The following is a 21,013-nucleotide window of genomic DNA, read 5'->3' as shown; positions in this document are numbered from 1 at the left end:
TTTTAGAGATTTTAAGTTTGGTTTGAATTTTGAGCATTGTAATTTTGATTATAGAAGAATAATTATTTTTTATAATGACGTTCGCGCTATTTAATAGTTGGAGTAAGCACGTGTTTAGATGCACTCTAATTTGAGGTTAGTTTTTATTAAGTTTAGGCAAATTTAATTGGATTTGTTTAGACAAAAAATTTGTATATGTAATAAAACTGCAAAAAAAAAGTAATATACACATTAATGAAACTCAAGCCCAAATGAAAATTAGTAATAAAAACTAGGTCATTCAATAGAAGAACTTTTTACGTACAACTCATAATCCTATCGGATTTCAATTAACATGTCAAGTCACCATTTTCGTAACTGCTTAAATTAATTACTTTAATGATTGGATATCGGTTAAAGAATTTTAAATTGTAAAAAATCGCTTTGTCCGTCAAATAAATAGTCAAGGATCAAAAAAATATTTACTTCTAATTTAATGCTACGTTTATCAATCTTCTTATACGGATTGACCTTTTTATTCCCGTATGAGGATCTGAAACCTTTTTTTATATGTAACTAAAAACATAATTTAATTCTAGAGGGGGCGAAGATAGTAACCTATATAAAATATTTATAAAAAATGTTCGGTATCCAAACATTTAATCTTAAACAAGCATTTGTGATCTGGTAAATCTTTGATATATATGTACTAACGAAAAATTGTTAAGTATACCAGTATATTAGTGTTTCAATAATTTTTAATTGTTAATTTTAATTATAAAAAATATATATATAATATACCGATAGATATACCGGTATAGTAAAAAATTCTCCCTCACTAACACATAGTATTTGTCGTGATGATGAAATTCGCACGTGAAAGTTGAATAGGCAGGCAGACATTGACGTTTCGCGTCTGTTTCGGCTTGATTGGATTTACTTTCATCTCTAATCCATTCTAACATTTTACTTGGATAATTCAGGGTAAAACAAAAGGGAAAAAGAGTTATGAAAAAACAAATCATTATTGTTCATGTCTATTATTTAGCTAAAATTTAAAAATTATAATATTACACGAATGTTCTAATTTCTAAAATGAAATATTGTAATTTTTAACACAATCGCATAATATTGTAATTTTTAAATTTTATGTAAATAAAAAATATGTATTTAGATGATAAAAATATTTTGTAAATTTATTTTATATATATAAATATAATTAGAATTTTGATATAATTTGATTTAAGTGAATGATATGTATCTGAAGATATTTGTAGACCAAATGCATATTACCCTATGAGTGTACAATTTTACACGAATAGCCTATTATAATTAAGAGTATAATGACAATTAAATTCTGGAAAATATTGATTTTAGACTAATTTGTATTTAAAGAAAAAGATATTAATTAGGTCTTTTAAGATAGTAAATGGTAGATATGTATGTTCTTCTATCAATAAATAGTGTAAAACGAAACTGAATTGTCCATGTATTTACTTATTTACAATAGTGCATGTCTCCTTACTATCACATGAGAAGAAAAATGACATAATTTTGGACATTGAAGCATTTATTATATTTGAGTTTTCATATATTTTTTTATCAATTGCTGTCTTTTTATCACAAATTCTATTAAAATAAGTGAAGTTTAACTCCAAAAATTGTTGTTTACATTACTATGTTTCAGAATAATTAACAGAATATATAAGCATCACCTGTTAGATTTTAGTTGATGAATTGATAGAAGGACATCATGTGTCCACCGTTTGCTATCTTGGAGGACCAAATTGATACTATTTTTTTGGAAGAACTAATTTGTCCAAAGTCAAAATCTTCAGAGACCTAATGATTATTTTACTCTAAAATTAATTTTAATAAAAAATAAATATGCATCAATTTAAATCTTAATTTTAGCATTTTACGTCACAATTCTAAATGGGGAGATAATAGTAGTAGTAATAGATATTGTCACTTGAAAAAGTCTAGGAACCAACTAGAATATCAATTCATTCCAGTCAATTATATTGGGGCAACAAAAAGCTCATCAATAACATAAAAGAAAAAACAATTATTTGTACCCATGAACTTTACAAATACTGACAAAAATATCTATCAACTAAGAAAACTAATGTTGTACAGTTGTACCCATAAAAAATGGGTTCCTTGTGACAAAAGTACTCAAATTCTTTTTTTTTAATAAAATTTTCAAATTATCTCCACCCCTTTATTGCTCAACTCCACCACCAAAATAACAAGGGCGAACCCAAATACAATGGCGACGGCGCCGGAGTCCTCCACCTCCGCCTCCACCGCAAATGACGAGGAACACTGCCGCTCCCTTCAAATCGATTCTCTCTATCTCATGAACGAGAAGCTTCTTGATGCAACCTGTGTAAAGGATGAGAACTATGAACCCGGCGATAATCCTCGAAAGTTGTGATCTTGGGAGATTGATCCAAATGAAAACCCACATGCCCAGATTTTGTTGATATGGACAAAGATGAAAAGGAGATGATTTTCGAAGTATGAGCCCGATTATGCAACACTAAAGGAAAGAAGGCGAAAAGAAAAGCAAGGAAGAAGCAGCTTAAGGAAGCTAGAGACTTGCTTCTTTATAGAAAAAGAGAGAACTGAAGGCCGCAAAGATTGACATCAGGCAACAAAGGAGAAAAAGGACAGACATTGATATAATGCAGAAATCCCTTTTGAGAAAAGGCATCCTCCTTGTTTTTTGGGCGTTGCTGATGAAGATAGATTCGTAGAGCCCTACTACCATAGAAGAACTTAAGGGTAAAAGAAGGATTGATGTTGATGCACAGTTAAAAAAACAAGACATTGCAAAAAAAAAAAATTGCACACAGGCAAGATGCCCTATCTACTATACTACATGCCAATAAGTTGAATGAACTGAAAACAATAAGGAAACAAACCAAACTGATGCTTTCGCCACCCCAGATTTCTGACCAATAACTAGATGAAATTACAAGGGAGCGGCAGCGTTCCTCGTTGTCTGCAATGGAGGCAGAGGCGGAGGGCTCTGGAGTCGTCGCCATTGTATTTAGGTTCACCCCTGTTATTTTGGTAGTGGAGTTGAGGTTGAAGATAAAGGGTGGGGATATTTTGAAAATTTTATTAAAAAGTCAACATAAAATTAGGGTTTGGATACTTTTGTCACAAGGAACTCATCTTTCATAGGTACAATGTTAGTTTCCTTAGTTGATGGGTACTTTTGTCAATGTTTGTAAAGTTTATGGATACAAATAGTTGTTTTCCAACATAAAAAAAACACTTCCAAACTTAACCATAAAATTGAAAAAAATAGCCATACATTCTTCCTTCCTCTCCCACCCCACTCATGCCTAGTGCTGCACACGGATCGGATCGGATACAGACAAAAATTTGATCTGATCCGCACTAAACTCTTTGGGTCGGATCCAATATCCACACTTTTGTACTTGGATCAGATATCGAATATATCTGCGAAAAATAAAATATATTAAAAAACTTAGTGCTAAAAAAATAAAACCTTTTTTCATTAATCCTAAAATATTATTGTTCCGAGGGTTACCTGAAACGGTAGGTCGATCTCGGATGAGATCTTCTACGTTGGTCGGAACGGTTGTATCCGATTTGTTGGACTTGATGATGGAGCTGATTCCTTCGTCCCCGGACGGTGGGGGGTACCTGCAAGGGACTCCGATGCTTAAGTTAGCAAGAGTATTAGGTAGGTATTGAGTAGAATTAGAGTATGAATTATACCTGGGTGCTCCAGTGTATTTATAATGGTGTAGAGCGACCTTCTTAGATAAGATAAGTTAGTTATCTTATCTTATCTTTATCTTTCAAGTGAGGTAATCTTATCTTCAAGGGAACCGCCTTTATCTCTGTAGGCTTTGGCTGCCCTTGGATTCGGGTCGTGTTCCTCTGTTTGGGCCCTTTATTGGGCTTTCTTGTGATTTGGCCGATCTCTTTGAGAAGAGGTCGGGTCATCCTGACCTGAAGAGGTCGGTCACTTTGTCTGTAGAACATCCCGTGTCGGACAGCTCGACCCTAGGATATGAACAATTATTAAACAAGCTATCATACTAAAAATAAAAGAATAAAACATATATAACCAATGATTATTAATTTAAATTTCTAGACATTTCAGACAATCCTAAAATCAAATCAACCATAACAGTAACTCAACAAGTAAAAAATTAAAATCATTTATCTGATTTTTTTTTAAATAGACATGATGAAGAGCAGCTTGTCATGTAGGTCTTGTAACTCTAGGTGGTGAATCAGTTCTTTAACTGAAATATTGACTTTGAAATCTTCTTTTCATATGCCCTAGATGGAAAAATAAGCTGATTCTTGATGAATGCTCCGGCAAGATAAAGGGATAGAACAGAGACAAGAAAGAGGACATTCGACGACAAAAACAGACGAACTACGATGAACAGGGGACATATTAAAAGGCAAGTTAAGAGGGCAGAATAGGGATGGTGAGGTGAAGCGGCGGCGAGGCGACAGTGCGACGATGAAGGAGGCGACAAAAGTCAAGGAACCACAATGCGAAGTGCTATCAATGAATGCCGCAAAAGAGAGGTGAAACGACGATAAAGAGAAGTCGAACGATGAGGTGGACAAAAGGAGGAGTTCTAGCAGTGAGGGATCTAGCTATGGCGTAATGATTTTGACTTTCTGAGAAGTGAGGAAAGGGACTAGGGGACGGGGTGAGATTTAGGAGAGAAAGAGGCGCCGTCAAGAACTAAAATAGGGGTGTTTAGGAAATTAGGGTTGCTGCTATGATAGTATATATATTATTAATTTATTTTTAATTATGGGGTGTGGATCTGCGGATCAGATTCACGGATACATGTGTAATATCCGTGATCCGATCCCATTGGAGTGCGGATAGAATCCGATTTGAATATCCTGCGGGTCAGATAATATTTGCAATTTGCGGATCGGATGCAGATAAATACCGTAGATTCATGGATCTTTATCCGATCCATGTTCACCTCTACTCATGTTGTTTCTGTCTTCAACTCTCCCCATAGCGCCCTCTATCGTAATTTACAGCGTCCCGAACCGCCCTCCATCGTGACGCACTGCACCTCTAGCAACTGTAGCTCCCCTGCTTGCAACGCGCAGGGCCTCTGACAACCGCGGCTCCCTCCTTGCGTCGCGCAATCCAGCTGAACGCCGTAGTTCACTCCGTCTTGATGTGCGACACCTTTGACCACTATAGCTCTCTCCCTCGCGTCACAGCCATTGCGGCTCCCTCCTCTCGTTGAGCATCCCACCGATTTGCAGCGCCGCTATCGCGTCAACACCCTCCACCTCGCGATTCGTTGGGTCTAGGACCCCTCATCCCCCTCACCCTTGCGATTCACACCGCCAAGCATCCGATGCCTGCCCCCTCGTGAACCCAACGTTGCCGACCACCGCAATGCCCTCCCCCTCGTGAACCCAACGCTGCCGACCACCGCAATGTCTTGTCACAATGCATTCCATTTTTTAATTTTTCTTTAACTATTTTTTTTGTATTTTTTACAAGTAAATAGATGTTTCTTTTATAAAATTTTAGATTTTTTTTCTATAATTTTTTTATGCAGGTTACTGAATGTTTGTTTTATAGGTTTTGGTTGGGGTGGTTCTTATTATTTTTTATTTTTTTCTTTAACTTTTTTTTCAAATGTTTCTTTCCGTGATTTTTTTATGTGGATTACTGCTTACTGAATTTTTCTCGTCGAGAGTGCGTTTATGTTGTGTTTTGTTTTTGAATTTTTTTAGCTGTTTTTTTTTTATTTTTTTCCCGATTAAATGAATGCTTCTTTTTATAAGGGATCAAATATTTTTTTGAGTAAATTGTTGGGCCAACCGTGGGGAGCTCTCGACCACCGGGGAGATTTTGAGGAGAAATCAAGCGAGAGAATATAAGATGAGAAGACACCACATCAAACTCAAAACCTTAAGGTGTCAAGTTAATGGGTCTCTCATCTTATAAACTCCTCACTCTTCCATGCTTTCTTTGATGTGGGACTAACTTCAACACTCCTCATACTTGCAACACTAACAATCTCCCCCTCAAGTGTGAGCTTCCACATCAAGCACCAACTCCCCCTCTTTCTAGCTCCTCCACCACCACGAGTATTCGTCCATCACACCGCCGCAAAACACCACGGGACATGCCGCCCGAACCACCTTTTTGTCGGGAAGACTTTCGATGCTTCACCTTGAATACTCCTTAAACCAGACCGATTAAACCATCGGCTCTGATACCACTTGTTGGGCCAACCGTGGGGAGCTCTCGACAACCGGGGAGATTTCGGGGAGGAATCAAGTGAGAGAACATAAGATGAGAAGACACCACATCCAACTCAAAACCTTAAGGTTTTGAGTTTGATGTGGTGTCTTAAGGTTTTGAGTTGGATGTGGTGTCTTCTCATCTTATATTCTCTCGCTTGATTTCTCCTCAAAATCTCCCCGGTGGTCGAGAGCTCCCCACGGTTGGCCCAACAAGTGGTATCAGAGCCGATGGTTTAATCGGTCTGGTTTAAGGAGTATTCAAGGTGAAGCATCGAAAGTCTTCCCGACAAAAAGGTGGTTCGGGCGGCGTGTCCCGTGGTGTTTTGCGGCGGTGTGATGGACGAATACTCGTGGTGGTGGAGGAGCTAGAAAGAGGGGGAGTTGGTGCTTGATGTGGAAGCTCACACTTGAGGGGGAGATTGTTAGTGTTGCAAGTATGAGGAGTGTTGAAGTTAGTCCCACATCAAAGAAAGCATGGAAGAGTGAGGAGTTTATAAGATGAGAGACCCATTAACTTGACACCTTAAGGTTTTGAGTTTGATGTGGTGTCTTCTCATCTTATATTCTCTCGCTTGATTTCTCCTCGAAGTCTCCCCGGTTGTCGAGAGCTCTCCACGGTCAACCCAACAAAATAAATGTGACTTTTTTTATGTGGATTAATGGATATTTTTTTCCTATATTTTGAGATGTTTGTTTTTGGGAGGAGGAGGGCTTGCATTTTTTAAAATTTAATTTTTTTAAATTTAAAAAGTTAGTTAAGTTAGTTAGTATCTTAGTTAATTACCAAACGAAATTGTTGTCGCTCTAATTTTGATAATATTACTCTTCTTTTCACAAAATTTATGCAACATATAATAAAAAAGAAATTATATATCAAGTGACATTATTAAAAATAAAAGCGGAATTATCATTTCTCTAACAATAATTTGTAAACATAAATATGATCATGTGGCAAGCAATCGTTGGATCATAAACGACGGAGGGTCATGACTTTCTAAACTTTTTAAAAATATATTTGTAATTTTTAATTCTATATAATTAGTTTAGTTGGATAATATAATTTTTAAAATATTTACATAAAAAAATAGTTTTTAAATCAATCAATATGTATTTATATATCTTTATATGTATATAAATATAATACAAATTCATTATTCAACAAATAATTTGTGTGTTTCAAATCAAACTTTTAAATCAGATTATAATTAAATATATTTGGTATTTTTTTTGTTGCCCCACAATATTTCTAATACAATAGGTGAATAATTAATTTGTCGTACATTAAAATTTTATTTAAAAATTTGTTATTGATAAATAAATTGATACATATTCAACTTTAATAATTATTTAAGTAGATAAATAAATTGACCACATAATTAACCTGTTAGTTTTGTTTTTTTGGTGACAATTAACCTGTTAGTTAACATACTTGGTATTTAAATTAAATTTGATTATTTAAAACAAACTTTAAAATAAATTACAGTTAGATACACTCAAGGTAATAATGAAATTCCAATATTCAAATCAAATTTAGGTTCAACAAAAAAAAGGAGAAGGGGAAGCTCACTCACACAATGAACCTCAGAAGTAAAAATTACGAAGAACCAAAAGAATAAGAAAATTTTAATTATAGTCAAATACAAAGATCTAAATCAAAATTTAAACTTATATTATAATCAAACATATTTGTAGTGATAATCAAATTCCAAAACTCTAATTAGATTTAAAAATTCTATGTGAATGAGAAGTAAAAGCAGAAATAAAAAATATAAGGAAAAAAAGCAACGAAAATTAAATAAAACGAAAGATAAATCGTGAAAATCAAGAATACAGCAAAGAAGGAGTATACAAAATCAAACAAGGAGAAGAGACTTCATCAATGTGCAAAACCAGAAAAAGATGGAAAAGACGAAGCAATAATGATGATCAAGGAAGAGGAGAGAAAGTGGCTCGTGATCGAGCAAGATGAGAGAAGAATGTTGTGTCTTGGTTGTTAGTTTGGAGATTGGTTGAAATGTTGTGTAAAAGTTTATATTTTACTGCATGATTTTTTAATTTTGAGATGATAAATTGATAATTGTCTTTTTGGTTTGTGGATATTTAAGTTTTTAAAAATTTAAAAATATATTTAAATTTTTAATCTTTTTAAAATTTGGACACATTAATTTTTAGATTTAATTTGTCTTATTTTAAAAAAAATTGTACATGTGCAATTCGTATTAATCAGATCAGTACAACGTGAGTCACGTTTAATGTTTTTATTAGATCTGACAGACCTGAGTGAATATAAAAAATTGATATGTCTAAATTTTAAAAAACAAAAAATTTAAATATATTTTTAAATTTTTAAAAATTTAAATATTCACAGATAAAAAGATAAAAATTTATTTATCTTTTTTCGTTTAATCTTTTGATATTATACGAAATTGTATATATTTTTATACTGATAACTTATTTATACGACTGATTTGAGTATATTTAACATAATTGTATTTCTTTATAAGACTTTGTTTCCCTATAAACATCCCATGCTGATATGATTTTCTTTCAAAAGGTTTAACGGAAATTTTTATATAAACCACACAAATTAAAAGTCCATCGTGAACTTTCCATTAAAAATTTTTATAACTAAGAATTCTCTTTAAGCTTGCCACTACGGGTAAGGTCTAATTGAGTTCCTCAAAAGGTATCTGATGAATATAAAATTAAATTTAAATCTCCTTTAATAGATAAAACATGTTCAATATATATATATATATCAACACACATTTAAAGATCAGAGGGTTTGAAACCGAGATGAGTATCTTCGACTGGAACAAGATTCTTTCACCGTTTTTGTAGACAAGTTACCGGTAGACATATCGAAACAAGAATTATATGGTTTGTTTTCATAGAAAGGAAGGATTAATGACATTTACCTTTCTAGAAAGGTGAGGAATGAAGTGATGTACCTCTTTGCTATCATCCGATATACCACAAAAAGTGGTGCTTTGAAAGCAATTTCAGAAATGACTCGCTTATGCTTACGGGGAAAGGAGATCTTCGTAGGAGAGGCTAAGTACAAGAGGGACATCTCTAAAGGAAAGAGGGCACTGGAATATGCAGATACAAGAAGAGAATCAGAAAAAAAGAAGATCGACGGGGGGAAATCTCAGATCGATCATGGTTGTTCTTTGGTAGATAGTGTGGTGGCTAGAGGGCTAAGAATGGTTCCGATTGAGAGCCAACCGGGTGGAAGCAAAGCTTTGGAAAATGTAAACGGTTCGCAAACAAGTAGTCTGCTGAAGAACGGAGAGGGCTTGGGGGTAAGGATAATTAAGGCTTCGGTTGCTGAGAATAACTGTGCTTGGTTGAAGCGGAGCATTGTTGGAAGTTCTACGCAGGCTATTGATTTTAAGTTATTAAGTGCTGTAGCTCGAACGGAATGGCCTACAGTCGTGAAGATTTGTGCATTGGGAGCATACAAAGCCTTGTTAGTTTTTGATAGTATACACAGTGCGGATGAGGCGCTCGCTATTCACATAACCGATCTCTTGAAGTTTTTTCATCGCGTAGGACGCTGGGGTGAGCATGATCGTTGTGAGAGGAGACGAGTATGGATTGAGTGTATCGGAGTTCCGTTACATACGTGGTCTGAAGCTACGTTTCGTGAGATTGGTGAACAATGGGGAGAGGTAGTAATGTGCGAGCGCGCAACAATGTCATGCTTGTCATTTAGCGCCGGTCGTGTGCTGATTGATATGCCAAGGTTTGATATTATTCATGAGAAGATATGCATGTACGTAGGCAAAGCTAGGTTTGATGTTTTTGTTTCGGAAGTGAAGAGCGGGACTTGTGACTCGTGGAGCGATGCAGACGGGGACGCAGTTGCACGGAAGCAGGGCCTGTCTCTTGGTGAAGGCTCTGCTGGAACAGGCAGTAGAAGAGTTGTTGATGCTAATTGTCATAGGCGGCTGGGAACAGGGGACATATCGGCGGAGGTGATACTGCCGACGGTGAGGGAGGAAGAACAGGTGAGGGGTAAAGTGGTAATATCCTCGGACGATTTGAATGAGTGGAATAATGAATTTTTGAACTCCAAAACGGTAATGCCTACATTAAAGGGATTTGATCTCAATTTATCGCAAGCAGATATTGGGGGATCTCGCACTAATGATGGGGAAACGGATTACGATAGAACTGTGTCTTGGAAATTCTCTGGCGGGAGAACCTGGGATGGGGCAGAGGCTACTAGTAGTGCTAAGAGGCTTTGTACATGTCCCACTGAAGTTGGGGTCCATAAAAGCTTATCAAAGGATATGAGGCCTTCTTTGGGCTTTAAACATGCAGGCCCACATTTTGGAAGTGAAGGGGAACAGGGTCTGATGTGCAATGCTTGCCTCCTGGATCGGATGCCACTCATGATCCAACCCGAAGCCTGTGCGAAAGGGGATTTGGGGCACGACTTTGATGAAGCAAACGAGGGCGGTGCAGGCGTCTTCGGTGGGGGACGAACCCAATCGAGCTGTGCAGCTCCCTGGTCGGAAGAAGGGGCTGGCCCAGCTGGTGAGATAGTTCGCGGGGGGCTAAGACATCGAGGAGCTGTTGCTGAACAGGGCAGGACGCGCGTTAACCATGACATGGAAGGGGAGCCAAGTTCTCTGGCGATGGCTGTGATGCTCCTTGAGGGGCGGCCGGAATCGCGGATAGGGATGAACCGGGGGAGTGGTGGGGACCGAGAACCGGTTCTTGCTGGAACGGACCAAGATGGGGGAAACGCGGGGTATGAAGTGAATGGCGACTTGGGGGTTGCGGGTTTGCAGACAGATGAGGGTGGTCTGGGACTGGGGAAGCCACTGGTGGTAGGAGACGCGAGGGCTAGTGAAGCAATGAATGTTTTGGGTGATGAAGTAGGAGTGGTTGCTACGAATGGAGCTGAGTCTGAGGCATCCGAAACTACCCGGGCAGAATATATGGAGGAAAACCGGAAGGCGTGGGACTTAGCTAAGGAGTGTGGAGCTGTGCAATATGATGAGGAAGACGACATTATGATGATCCTCCAGGAGCAGAATGAGGAACTGGCACGGAAGAAAAAGCTGGCCAAACAGAAAGAAAAAGTTAGAAGAAGTCGTCCGAAAAATCGGAATAAGGTGTGTACAACTGTTTTAAAATGATTTTTTCATCTTGGAATGTTAGGGGGTTGGCGGGAATTGATAAATTGAGTATGGTGAAGAACTTTAGGAGGAGATGTAATGTGCATATGCTAGGCTTGATAGAGACAAAAAAATAAGTTATGACTAAATTTGACGTAGTGCAACTGTGGGGTAATGATGTCGTATTTCAACATGAACAATTGTCATAAAGGAGCTAGATGGTTATGTGTGGACGGAGTGCTGGTTAAAAATAATTTTCGATGTGCCTTCTGTTTAGTGTATGGTGAGCATGTTAGGGAGGAAAAGCTTATTGTGTGGGAAGAGCTAAGCTTCATTTCAGGCTTATGTCAAGTACCTTTTTGTTTTATGGGGGATTTCAATGAGATTGTTCAAGTAGAGGAGAGGAAGGGGGCTACTTCTATGCCGATTTCTGCAGTTGAGTTTAAATCTTGGATTCAAGATATGGAGCTCGTGGATCTTGCATTATCTGATCGTAAGTTCACATGGTTCAGGGGTCAATCATGTAGTCGTATTGATAGAGTACTGGTAAGCTTGGAGTGGCTGGAAGAGTTTCCTGAAACAAGGTTACGAGGAGGATCACGAGGGCTGTCAGACCATTGTCCTTTGGTTATGGATGTAACAAGGATGGGTGGGGGGGCCAAGCCTTTTCGGAGTTTGGATTCTTGGTTTACTCATGATGGGTTCTTGAGGATGGTGAAGGAAGAATGGAGGAGCATAGGGGAGAGCCAATTCTTAGACAAACTGAAGGCTATGACGGTTCCATTGTGCAAATGGCATAGAGAAAATTTTGGAAATATGGATAGGAGGATTGATAGATTTGAAGAGGAGATTAGGAAAGTTGATGAATTGGTGAGCAATGGAGTGCATGATGGAACAGCGGAAACAAGGAGGAAGGCGCTAGTGAGCTCATGTAAGAGATGGTATATCAGGAAGGAGATCCATTGGAAGCAGATGTCTCGATCCAGACATGCTAAGGAGATAGACAGAAACACTAGGTACTTCCACCATATAGCCTCGACAAGGAGGAGGAACAATCGGATTGGTGCCTTGAGAATTCATGGAAGATTAGTTAGGAATCAACCCCGTATTAAAGTTGTTATAAGAGATTTCTATAAGGATCTGTACCATCAGGAGACCTCACCTAATATAGGATTTAGGGATGGGCTGGTAAGGCAGATATATGAGGAAGAAGCAGCAGGGCTGGAGTTGATGCCAACTGCTGAAGAAATAAAGAATGCTGTGTGGGATTGCGAGTCAACAAAAGCACCAGGGTGTGACGGGTATAACATGAATTTTATAAAGAAGTGCTGGGATGAAATTGGGAAGGAGTTCATTGAAGCAGTCATATGGTTCTTTCGGTCGGCTAGGCTCCCTACAGATTTGAATATCACTTGGGTGGCTTTGGCACCAAAGTTTGTTGGAGCTACAGAAATCAAAGATCTCCGGCCAATTAGTATGGTGGGTTGTGTGTATAAGGTTATCTTTAAGGTGCTAGTTCGGAGAATGCGAAACGTGATGCCAGGCTTAGTAGGCGAGATTCAAAGTGTGTTTGTGCAAGGCAGGAAGATTCATGATGGGGCTTTGATAGCCTGTGAAACTGTGCAGTGGATTAAGGCAAGAAGAAGGAGCTCAGCGATAATCAAACTGGACTTTCAAAAGGCATATGATAGGGTCAAATGGAGTTTTTTGGACATTGTTCTGCAGAAGATGGGATTTGGTCAGAAGTGGCGGAGTTGGATTAAGGAATGTGTATGTTCGGCGTCTATGTCGGTACTAATAAATGGATCCCCTTCAAAGCCATTCAAAATGGAAAGGGGTCTACGACAAGAAGATCCGCTGTCGCCCTTTCTATTTGTGCTAGTTGTTGATGTCCTTCATCGGATGATTGGAGAGGCGATAACAAATGGGCGCATTGATTCGCTTTTGGTAGGACGAGATCATATTGAGCTGTCACACTTGCAGTTTGCGGATGATACAATACTGTTCTGTCCTCCAGAGGAAGAGACTATCAGGAATTACAAGCGCTTATTGCGTTGCTTTGAACTGATGTCCGGGTTGAGTATTAATTTTGAGAAGTCCAGTTTCATTCCAGTTAATTGTGATGAGTGTTGGACGAGACAGATGTGTCAGCTTTTGGGATGTAAGGAAGCCTCTTTGCCAGTCCGATACCTTGGAATCTCTTTGGGAGCGAACCCAAGGTTAGTTAAGACTTGAAAACCGGTAATTGATAAGGTGGAAGAAAAGTTAAGCTTGTGGAAGGCGAAGACTCTCAATAAAGCGGGCAAGCTAGTTCTCGTTAAGTCTGTCCTCAATAGCCTGCCTATATACTATCTCAGCCTATACAAGATGCCAAAGGCAGTAGCAGAAAAGTTGATCTCACTGCAAAGACGGTTCTTGTGGAGTAAGGAGGATGGGAAGTTAGGGATGCCACTAGTGAGATGGGAGATAGTGATGGCTCCTAGAAAGGCGGGTGGGTTAGGAGTGGGAGATGCAGTGGTTAGGAATACAGCCCTTCTATTCAAGTGGTGGTGGAGGTTTTCGAAAGAGGATTGCCCCTTATGGAAGAGAGTAGTTTGCTCTTGTAACAGCATGAATTCCTCTGTAATGCTGTGTGGTCAGCCTATTCCTTCAAGAGGGGGCCCTTGGAGGGATATCTGTCAGCTCCAGATCAGGGAGCCACATATCAGAGAAAAGATGATCAGAGGGTTATCTATGGATGTAGGAAATGGCAGAACAATCAAGTTCTGGGAGGATATCTGGTTGCCTGGTGGAAGGTTGAAAGAAATGTTCCCAAGACTTTTCTCGGTCTCAAACCTCACAGGATCTGTTATAGGAGAGTGCGGATTTTGGGATGGGTTAGAATGGATCTGGAGTTTCCAGTAGAGGAGAGAATTATTTCAGTGGGAGCTGGATCTTTTACACCAACTCCATGAGGTCTTGCAATCAGTTAGAATAACAACTGAGAGGGAGGACATGGTGGTTTGGAAATATGATAAAACTGGTATTTTTACTACTAATTTCTTTGTGCAGGTAATGCAGGAAGCAGCACTCCCGGAGGAAATTACGAGCTATAGCTTCACTAGCGCTATTTGGAGGGGTTTTGCTCCACCAAGGGTTGAGTTATTTTCATGGTTTGTTTTGGTTGAGAGGGTGAATACTAAGGAGAGGTTATGCAAATTAGGAGTCATTGACCAGCATGATAATATGTGTGTTTTATGTTGTAAGTCTGTTGAATCTGCTTGTCATCTATTTATTGGCTGTGAGATCACTTGACAGGTGTGGTGTGCATGGCTATTCGCTCTTGAAAGGATATGGGCTATGCCGGGTACAATAAAGCAACATTTTGAGAGCTGGTCGAATGCTTCACAAAGAAAGAATGAGCGGAAGCGGTGGTTGATTGGGTTTTTTGTTGTTATCTGGGCAATTTGGATAGAAAGAAATGGTAGAGTCTTCAATAATAAAGGCTCAGGGGTGATGGAAATAATAAACAGATCCTTTATGCTCTCAGACGAGTAGCTTGGTGGTGAACCTCCATCTTGTTGTGTTGAGCACTACTTATTTCAAAAAAAAATATATTTATTCATAAAATATATAAATTTTTTTATGTTTTATTATTTTGAATATAATTAAAAATTATTAAATAAAAATTTCATTAAATATATTAAATTTAATAATTTTTAATTATCGAATTGATATAAAAATAATTGTATACAAGTCATCATCTAAATAAACAAATATGCAACTCAAAACTCATGTAGTTTGACTTCATTTCTCAAAAAATGGATAGAAATAGAAAGTGTCATTTAATGCAAAATTAGACCTATTTAATTATTAAAAAAATTAAAAGAATAGAAAATGAATTCGGTGGTAAGTACTGATGAGTGGTGAGTGGTGACAGAAAAGCAAGTGAGAGGCCAGGCAGGCAACAAAACTCATTGGTAGCAAAGCGCGATATTTCGCGATTTAGCCTCTCTTGAGAAAAACAGAAGAGAACCGAGATTTCGCGATAATAAAAGCTGTGAGTGTGAGTACTCTCTAATCTCTATGGCTTTATCGTTTGGCAGTTGGGCTTTCTGACGTACATCGTGCGCACCACACGCTAACCATTCTGTGTATAATTATATATACGCGCCGTTCCAAGGAGCGTGAACGCGTGACGAAGATTTGTGAAAGACTGAAAGGAGAATGTAGCACATGTGGCAAAAGACAAGAGCTACCACCCCATTGTGGGGCCCGTCATGTCCCCATTTATTTGTTTCTAGCTCCGGAAAGTTCATTATTATTAATACACGCTTTTAGAAACAAAATTTAAAAAAGTAATGATTAATATTTTTAATTGTATTTTTAATATTTAAATGAAAAAACTTTAAATATATTATTTTATGAGAATATTTAAAATATAAAAATTCAATATCCACTAATAGTTGTTTCTAGATACATTTGCTTGTTGCAATCTCTTCTAATTCGTTGACCAAAATTAAAAAATGGAGGGAATAATGAACATAATAAATTAGAAATTTTAAATAATTTTTTTTCAGAGTATTAAGCTTAAGAATTATGTTTAGGATTTCAGTTCCATTATTTTTCAAGTCTTTTTAGGTTAACTCAAATCTAATAAGAATTATTTCTATTATACGTAATGTTTATATATGCGTGCTTTATTAATATAAATAATTTTTATTTTTTGTGTCTACTCTTCTTTCTTCTATTAGTGTTGTTGTATTTTATTTTTGTTTTATTTCTCATTTTTTTTATGTTATTGTAGTTACTTTTTTTATTTTTCTCAAAAGAATAAAACAATAAGAATTATGATAAAATAAAATAAGATGAAAAAAAGAAAATGAAACAAAAGATGAAAAAGAGAAAGAAGAAGAGTTTTGAATTATGCAAAATTTATCAGAAAAATAATACAAAAATTTCTTAATAATAACACATAAATGTCTTAGTTTTTACACCGAAATTTTACTATAAAAACACAAAAATATCTTCTTTAAGACGGATGTAGATCAGAGTAGCGAAAAAAGTTAGCAGCAACGAGGCTGTTAGTAGAGGCAATGAAGCTGTTAGAAGTAGCGAGAACAAGGTTGCTAAAAGCGGCAACGAATCTGCTAGTAGAGGCAATGAGCTCGCAAGTGAGGGTGGTGACTATGAGGATGAGTAAGACTGCGAGTGTGGCGACTATTAGGCGAGGGTGAGTGAGAAAAAGAGTTAAGAGAAGAAATTAGGATTTCTCAAATAATATATAAAGGATATTTTAGTAATTTCACACTAATGAATATTATTTATACAAGTACTTATTGTCCTAGTCTACCCGCCCTATTATTAAATGGATACCTATTTTTTGTCCTCGCACGGAAAGAATGACCCTTAGATTTTCTCCCGATGGGTAAATCTTTGCGAATACCTACTCTACTACAAAAAATTATTATTCCTAGCTGACACCCAAACACTAATTAAATACATTTGAAAGTCAGATCACATCTAAAAATGAGAAACTTTTCATCCAAAATGACCTAAAATCACAAAATACCAAACTAAAAGTATGTAAGTGTCGAAAAATCATATCAAACATTTTAAACATTATATAAAAAACATAAAAATTATGGGCAACACAGGCACCTGTGCAGAGAAGAGAAAGTAGTCATGTTCACGAGTCGGGTCGGGTTGGTTTGGGTTTATCGGAGAATGAAAACCAAATCAATAAAAATTTTATTGATTCGGGTTGAATCGGGTAATTTTTTAAAAAGTGGATTCGAACCAATCCAAACTGATCAAATTTAAGTAGATTTGGTTTAAGTAATTAGGTGCCGATTGAAAATTAAATTTAAAAATATTAAAAAATAGGAGAAAATAGGTAAATATGTAATGGAAATAGAAATAACAACCAATAAAAAATAATAAAATATGAAAGAGAACACTCAAAACATAAAAAGGCATAGAATACAAGAATTAAAAGTGCTAAAAGGCATAAAACAGTGCAAATTGAAAGAGAATAAAGTAAAAATATACCACTATACTAAAACATCACTAGTAAAGCAGTGAGACAAAATCTGACCACTAAAACCATAACAGAATCACATATTGAAGCATTGGAGCAGACCAGAGCAATGAACCAACAGAGAAAACAATGTGTAGCATTGAGGTACTGTGAAGAGCAGTGGTGTTGGCCAAAGAAACTGGTAGGAAACTTGATGGTAAAGCAAGATAGTGGGAGACTCGAACGGTAAAGTGATGTGAAATAAGGTGGGATGTCGTAAGCTGAAAAGATAATTGGGGGTAGAGATGACAAAGTGGGTAGTTTGCCTCGCTCGCCCTAAAAAAGGGACCGGTCAACCCGTCCTACCAAGTACAACAAACTCAAAATGTTAGCTCTCTTCACTTTGTGGCGAGTTGACAAGCCGGCAATCTAGCTCGCTTAACTTTTAAAAAAAATAATATAAAAATTTGGTAATTAAAAAATTAAATATAATTAAAAAATAGTCAAATTACTATATAATACTTATACTGTCTTCTTTTCAAATTTTTAACTTTGATAAAATTATTTAAAATAATATTCGTCAATAGAATTATCTTTATTTTAAAAAATAATTCATATAATTTGAACATGTATATACAAGTATAAAATAAAATAAATGAAGTTAATAACAAAATGAAGAATAAAAAAAAGAAAAAATGTGCTTAAAAATTATAAATTGTTAATTTTGTAGCATTAATCAATCTTTTATTACTTAAATGCTAATTATAGTATAATTATAATAAAGATATTTTTTTAAAATAAATTTAGAAGAAAAAATAATGCATTCATTTTGGCAGAAAAATAAATTAATGAAGAATCGATACTTTATTTTTTTTAGTTGAAAAAAAAAATTCAATTTTAACATATTAAGTAAATAAATAGATAGATAAATTAGGTTATTCATACCCATAAATACTTTAAAAATAGGTGAATTGAGATTATAAATTACTTAGATTCACTATTGTTACAAAAATGAGAAAGATAATTCGAATAGTTTTGTTATATTTTTTTTTTCGAATCTATGAGAATTCTATTTTAATTTATAAAAAATACTATGTACACAAAAAGTATTTATTTATTATATATTTTTATATAAATATATATTATTTAATTAACTTATTAAGAATACAAGTTAAAATTATTATTAATATAAATTTAAAATTTTTATTTTATTTAATATATAATAAATATGTTAAAAAATTTAAATTTTATTTGTCTTTTAAAAAATAATTATAATTAATAATTTTAATTTATATTTTAAAAACACGTATTAATTAAATTCATCCGTAATAAATCGACCAGACAAAGAAGGATGGTTCTTGACAGTGTTCCAGACAAGAATGGAGAACAAAAGAGGAAAAAACAAAAATCTAAAAACAAATTAGAAAAAATAGAAAACGACAAAGGGGAAGTGGCCCCGGGGATGAATGCTGCCCGCGCGTGGTTTCACATCCTCGGAAAAGTTCTCACGATAAAATGGCGAAAAACAGGATGAGACTTGACATTGAAGAGTTAATAAATTGAGATTATCGGTTCAAAGCGAAAGCGACAGTACGAATAAAAAAGATGGGGTTCGAGTGGACGTGTGTTGCGAATATTCACTAGATTTGAATAACTAGTTTCGAATCCGCGACACTCTTGTAGTTGCCTTATCAGTCACGAAATGATAAGCTATCTTAAATTCAACTCACTTATCATATATGCAGTTCTACTTATCTCTGATAGGTCAGTAGAAAAAGAAAGACCCTGTACAAACGCATCGAAGATAGCGAGACCAAGTCTCTCAAAGTTCTCCCTCTCTCTCTCTACCTCTCTCTCTCCTCCCTTATCCGCAGCCTTTCAAACCCTAGAAATTCTCGAACTTGGAGCTCATATATCGCTCAACAACCTCTTAATTCTTGAGGATTTTGGGGTTGCGGAGTGTATGTGGCTTCAGATTTGGAGTCGAGTTTGTGCGGTTTGGTTCTGATTTCTCTCCGTTTCGCGAAATTGAAGTTCCCGGCTGTTTTTCTTTTCGGGTCTCAAGGTTTTGGTTTCGGGTTTTTCCCGTTTGAAGATCGGTTATCGAATATCGAAATTATTGGTAGGGTTTCAGATTTAGGAGCTGCTATGACTTCTCTGAGCAGAGAATTGGTGTTTCTCATACTCCAATTTCTGGAGGAGGAAAAATTCAAAGAGTCGGTGCACAAGTAAACACCCCTTTCTCTATTTTTTTAAAAGAAAATATTTGTTACCCTTTTTTGGTTTTAGTTTATTTGTCTGCTACTTTTCCTGCAATATATTTTGTTGTGGTTTAAGATAATTATCAATAGGCAGGAAGCAATTCATAATCCACGCAACAGAACAGAGGAAAGTGTTTATGTTAAAATTATGTTATTTATGTATGATTGCTTGTCGAAAGGGCCGTTAGGAAATCTATTTGTCTGAACTTTGAAGGCTTTCATCTTTAGCTCTTTTGTGATGGTCAATATTATTGAAAATTAGCTGAATAATAAAGAAATGAGGTGGGAAAACGCTTTTAAAATTTTGTACTAATGCTGATTTTCTTGTGAGTTTGAACTTTGAAAGCCTTGTAATTTGGATGTGGATAACTTAATCACTAGCTGTGTGATTAAAAACTATCTAAATGTTGATCTGTGTATAGTTTATAATGAAAATCCTAAGTCCTAATCTATAGAATTAATAAATGGAGTTACATTCCTTCACTATTGACCGCTGATTGACCGGGTTGAAGATACAGGTGGTTTATAAATATATATTGTACTTTAGACAAAGATGTTTTACTTTGTTGGCTGTTATTTCACCTTTCACCTAGTAGAAGGTTAAGAATTGCCTGCCTAATTAGAGTTGAGACAAGATAAAATGATCATTCTTCCTCTTCATTTGCTGAGCATTTCTCATTTCATACATGAAGATGACACTAGCTACTTGTTCATGGATGCAGGCTTGAGAAAGAGTCGGGGTTTTTCTTCAACATGAAATACTTTGAGGAAAAAGTACAGGCTGGCGAATGGGAAGAAGTTGAGAAGTATTTGGCAGGGTTTACAAAAGTTGATGATAATAGATACTCCATGAAAATATTCTTTGAAATCAGGAAGCAGAAATATCTTGAAGCCCTTGATAGGTATATATTACTTTGTACCTTCTTGAAATCTAATTGTATTTGTCCTTATTTTGGTATATTGATCTTTTGTTTCTCTCTTGCTTTTTAAATTTTAGGCAAGACAAGGCAAAGGCTGTTGAGATATTAGTGGGTGATTTAAAAGTGTTCTCCACCTTCAATGAGGAACTATACAAAGAAATTACGCAGCTGTTAACGCTTAATAATTTCAGGTAATTTGTAGTCTACGTAATGCAATGGCGTTTTTATTCCGGTGTCATATTTATCAAATTGTTTCATATTTTTTATTTTTTTGGACCTATAGACTTACTAAGCTATGATATTTTTCTTGTCATGGCATATGCCAGGGAGAATGAGCAGCTGTCCAAGTATGGTGACACCAAAACTGCTCGCGGGATCATGTTGATTGAGCTTAAAAAGCTGATAGAAGCAAATCCACTTTTCCGT

General features: G+C 36.0%; 1 protein-coding gene across 1 annotated transcript in view; it reads left to right on the top strand.

Annotated features, from left to right (window-relative positions):
* Positions 1-19,203: 19,203 nt before the first annotated feature.
* LOC107492203 (topless-related protein 3) overlaps positions 19,204-21,013 on the top strand; it is a gene marked incomplete in the record, with an annotated part of 8,008 nt that continues 6,198 nt past the window's right edge. The window contains 4 exon segments of the mRNA XM_016113198.3: positions 19,204-19,634; positions 20,390-20,569; positions 20,665-20,778; positions 20,914-21,013. Coding sequence (XP_015968684.1) covers positions 19,555-19,634; positions 20,390-20,569; positions 20,665-20,778; positions 20,914-21,013 — 474 coding nt within the window.

This window comes from Arachis duranensis, chromosome 6, assembly GCF_000817695.3.
Source record: "Arachis duranensis cultivar V14167 chromosome 6, aradu.V14167.gnm2.J7QH, whole genome shotgun sequence".
In the NCBI taxonomy this organism is placed as follows: Eukaryota; Viridiplantae; Streptophyta; class Magnoliopsida; order Fabales; family Fabaceae; genus Arachis; species Arachis duranensis.
This window is presented reverse-complemented; position numbering and strand designations above follow the sequence as displayed.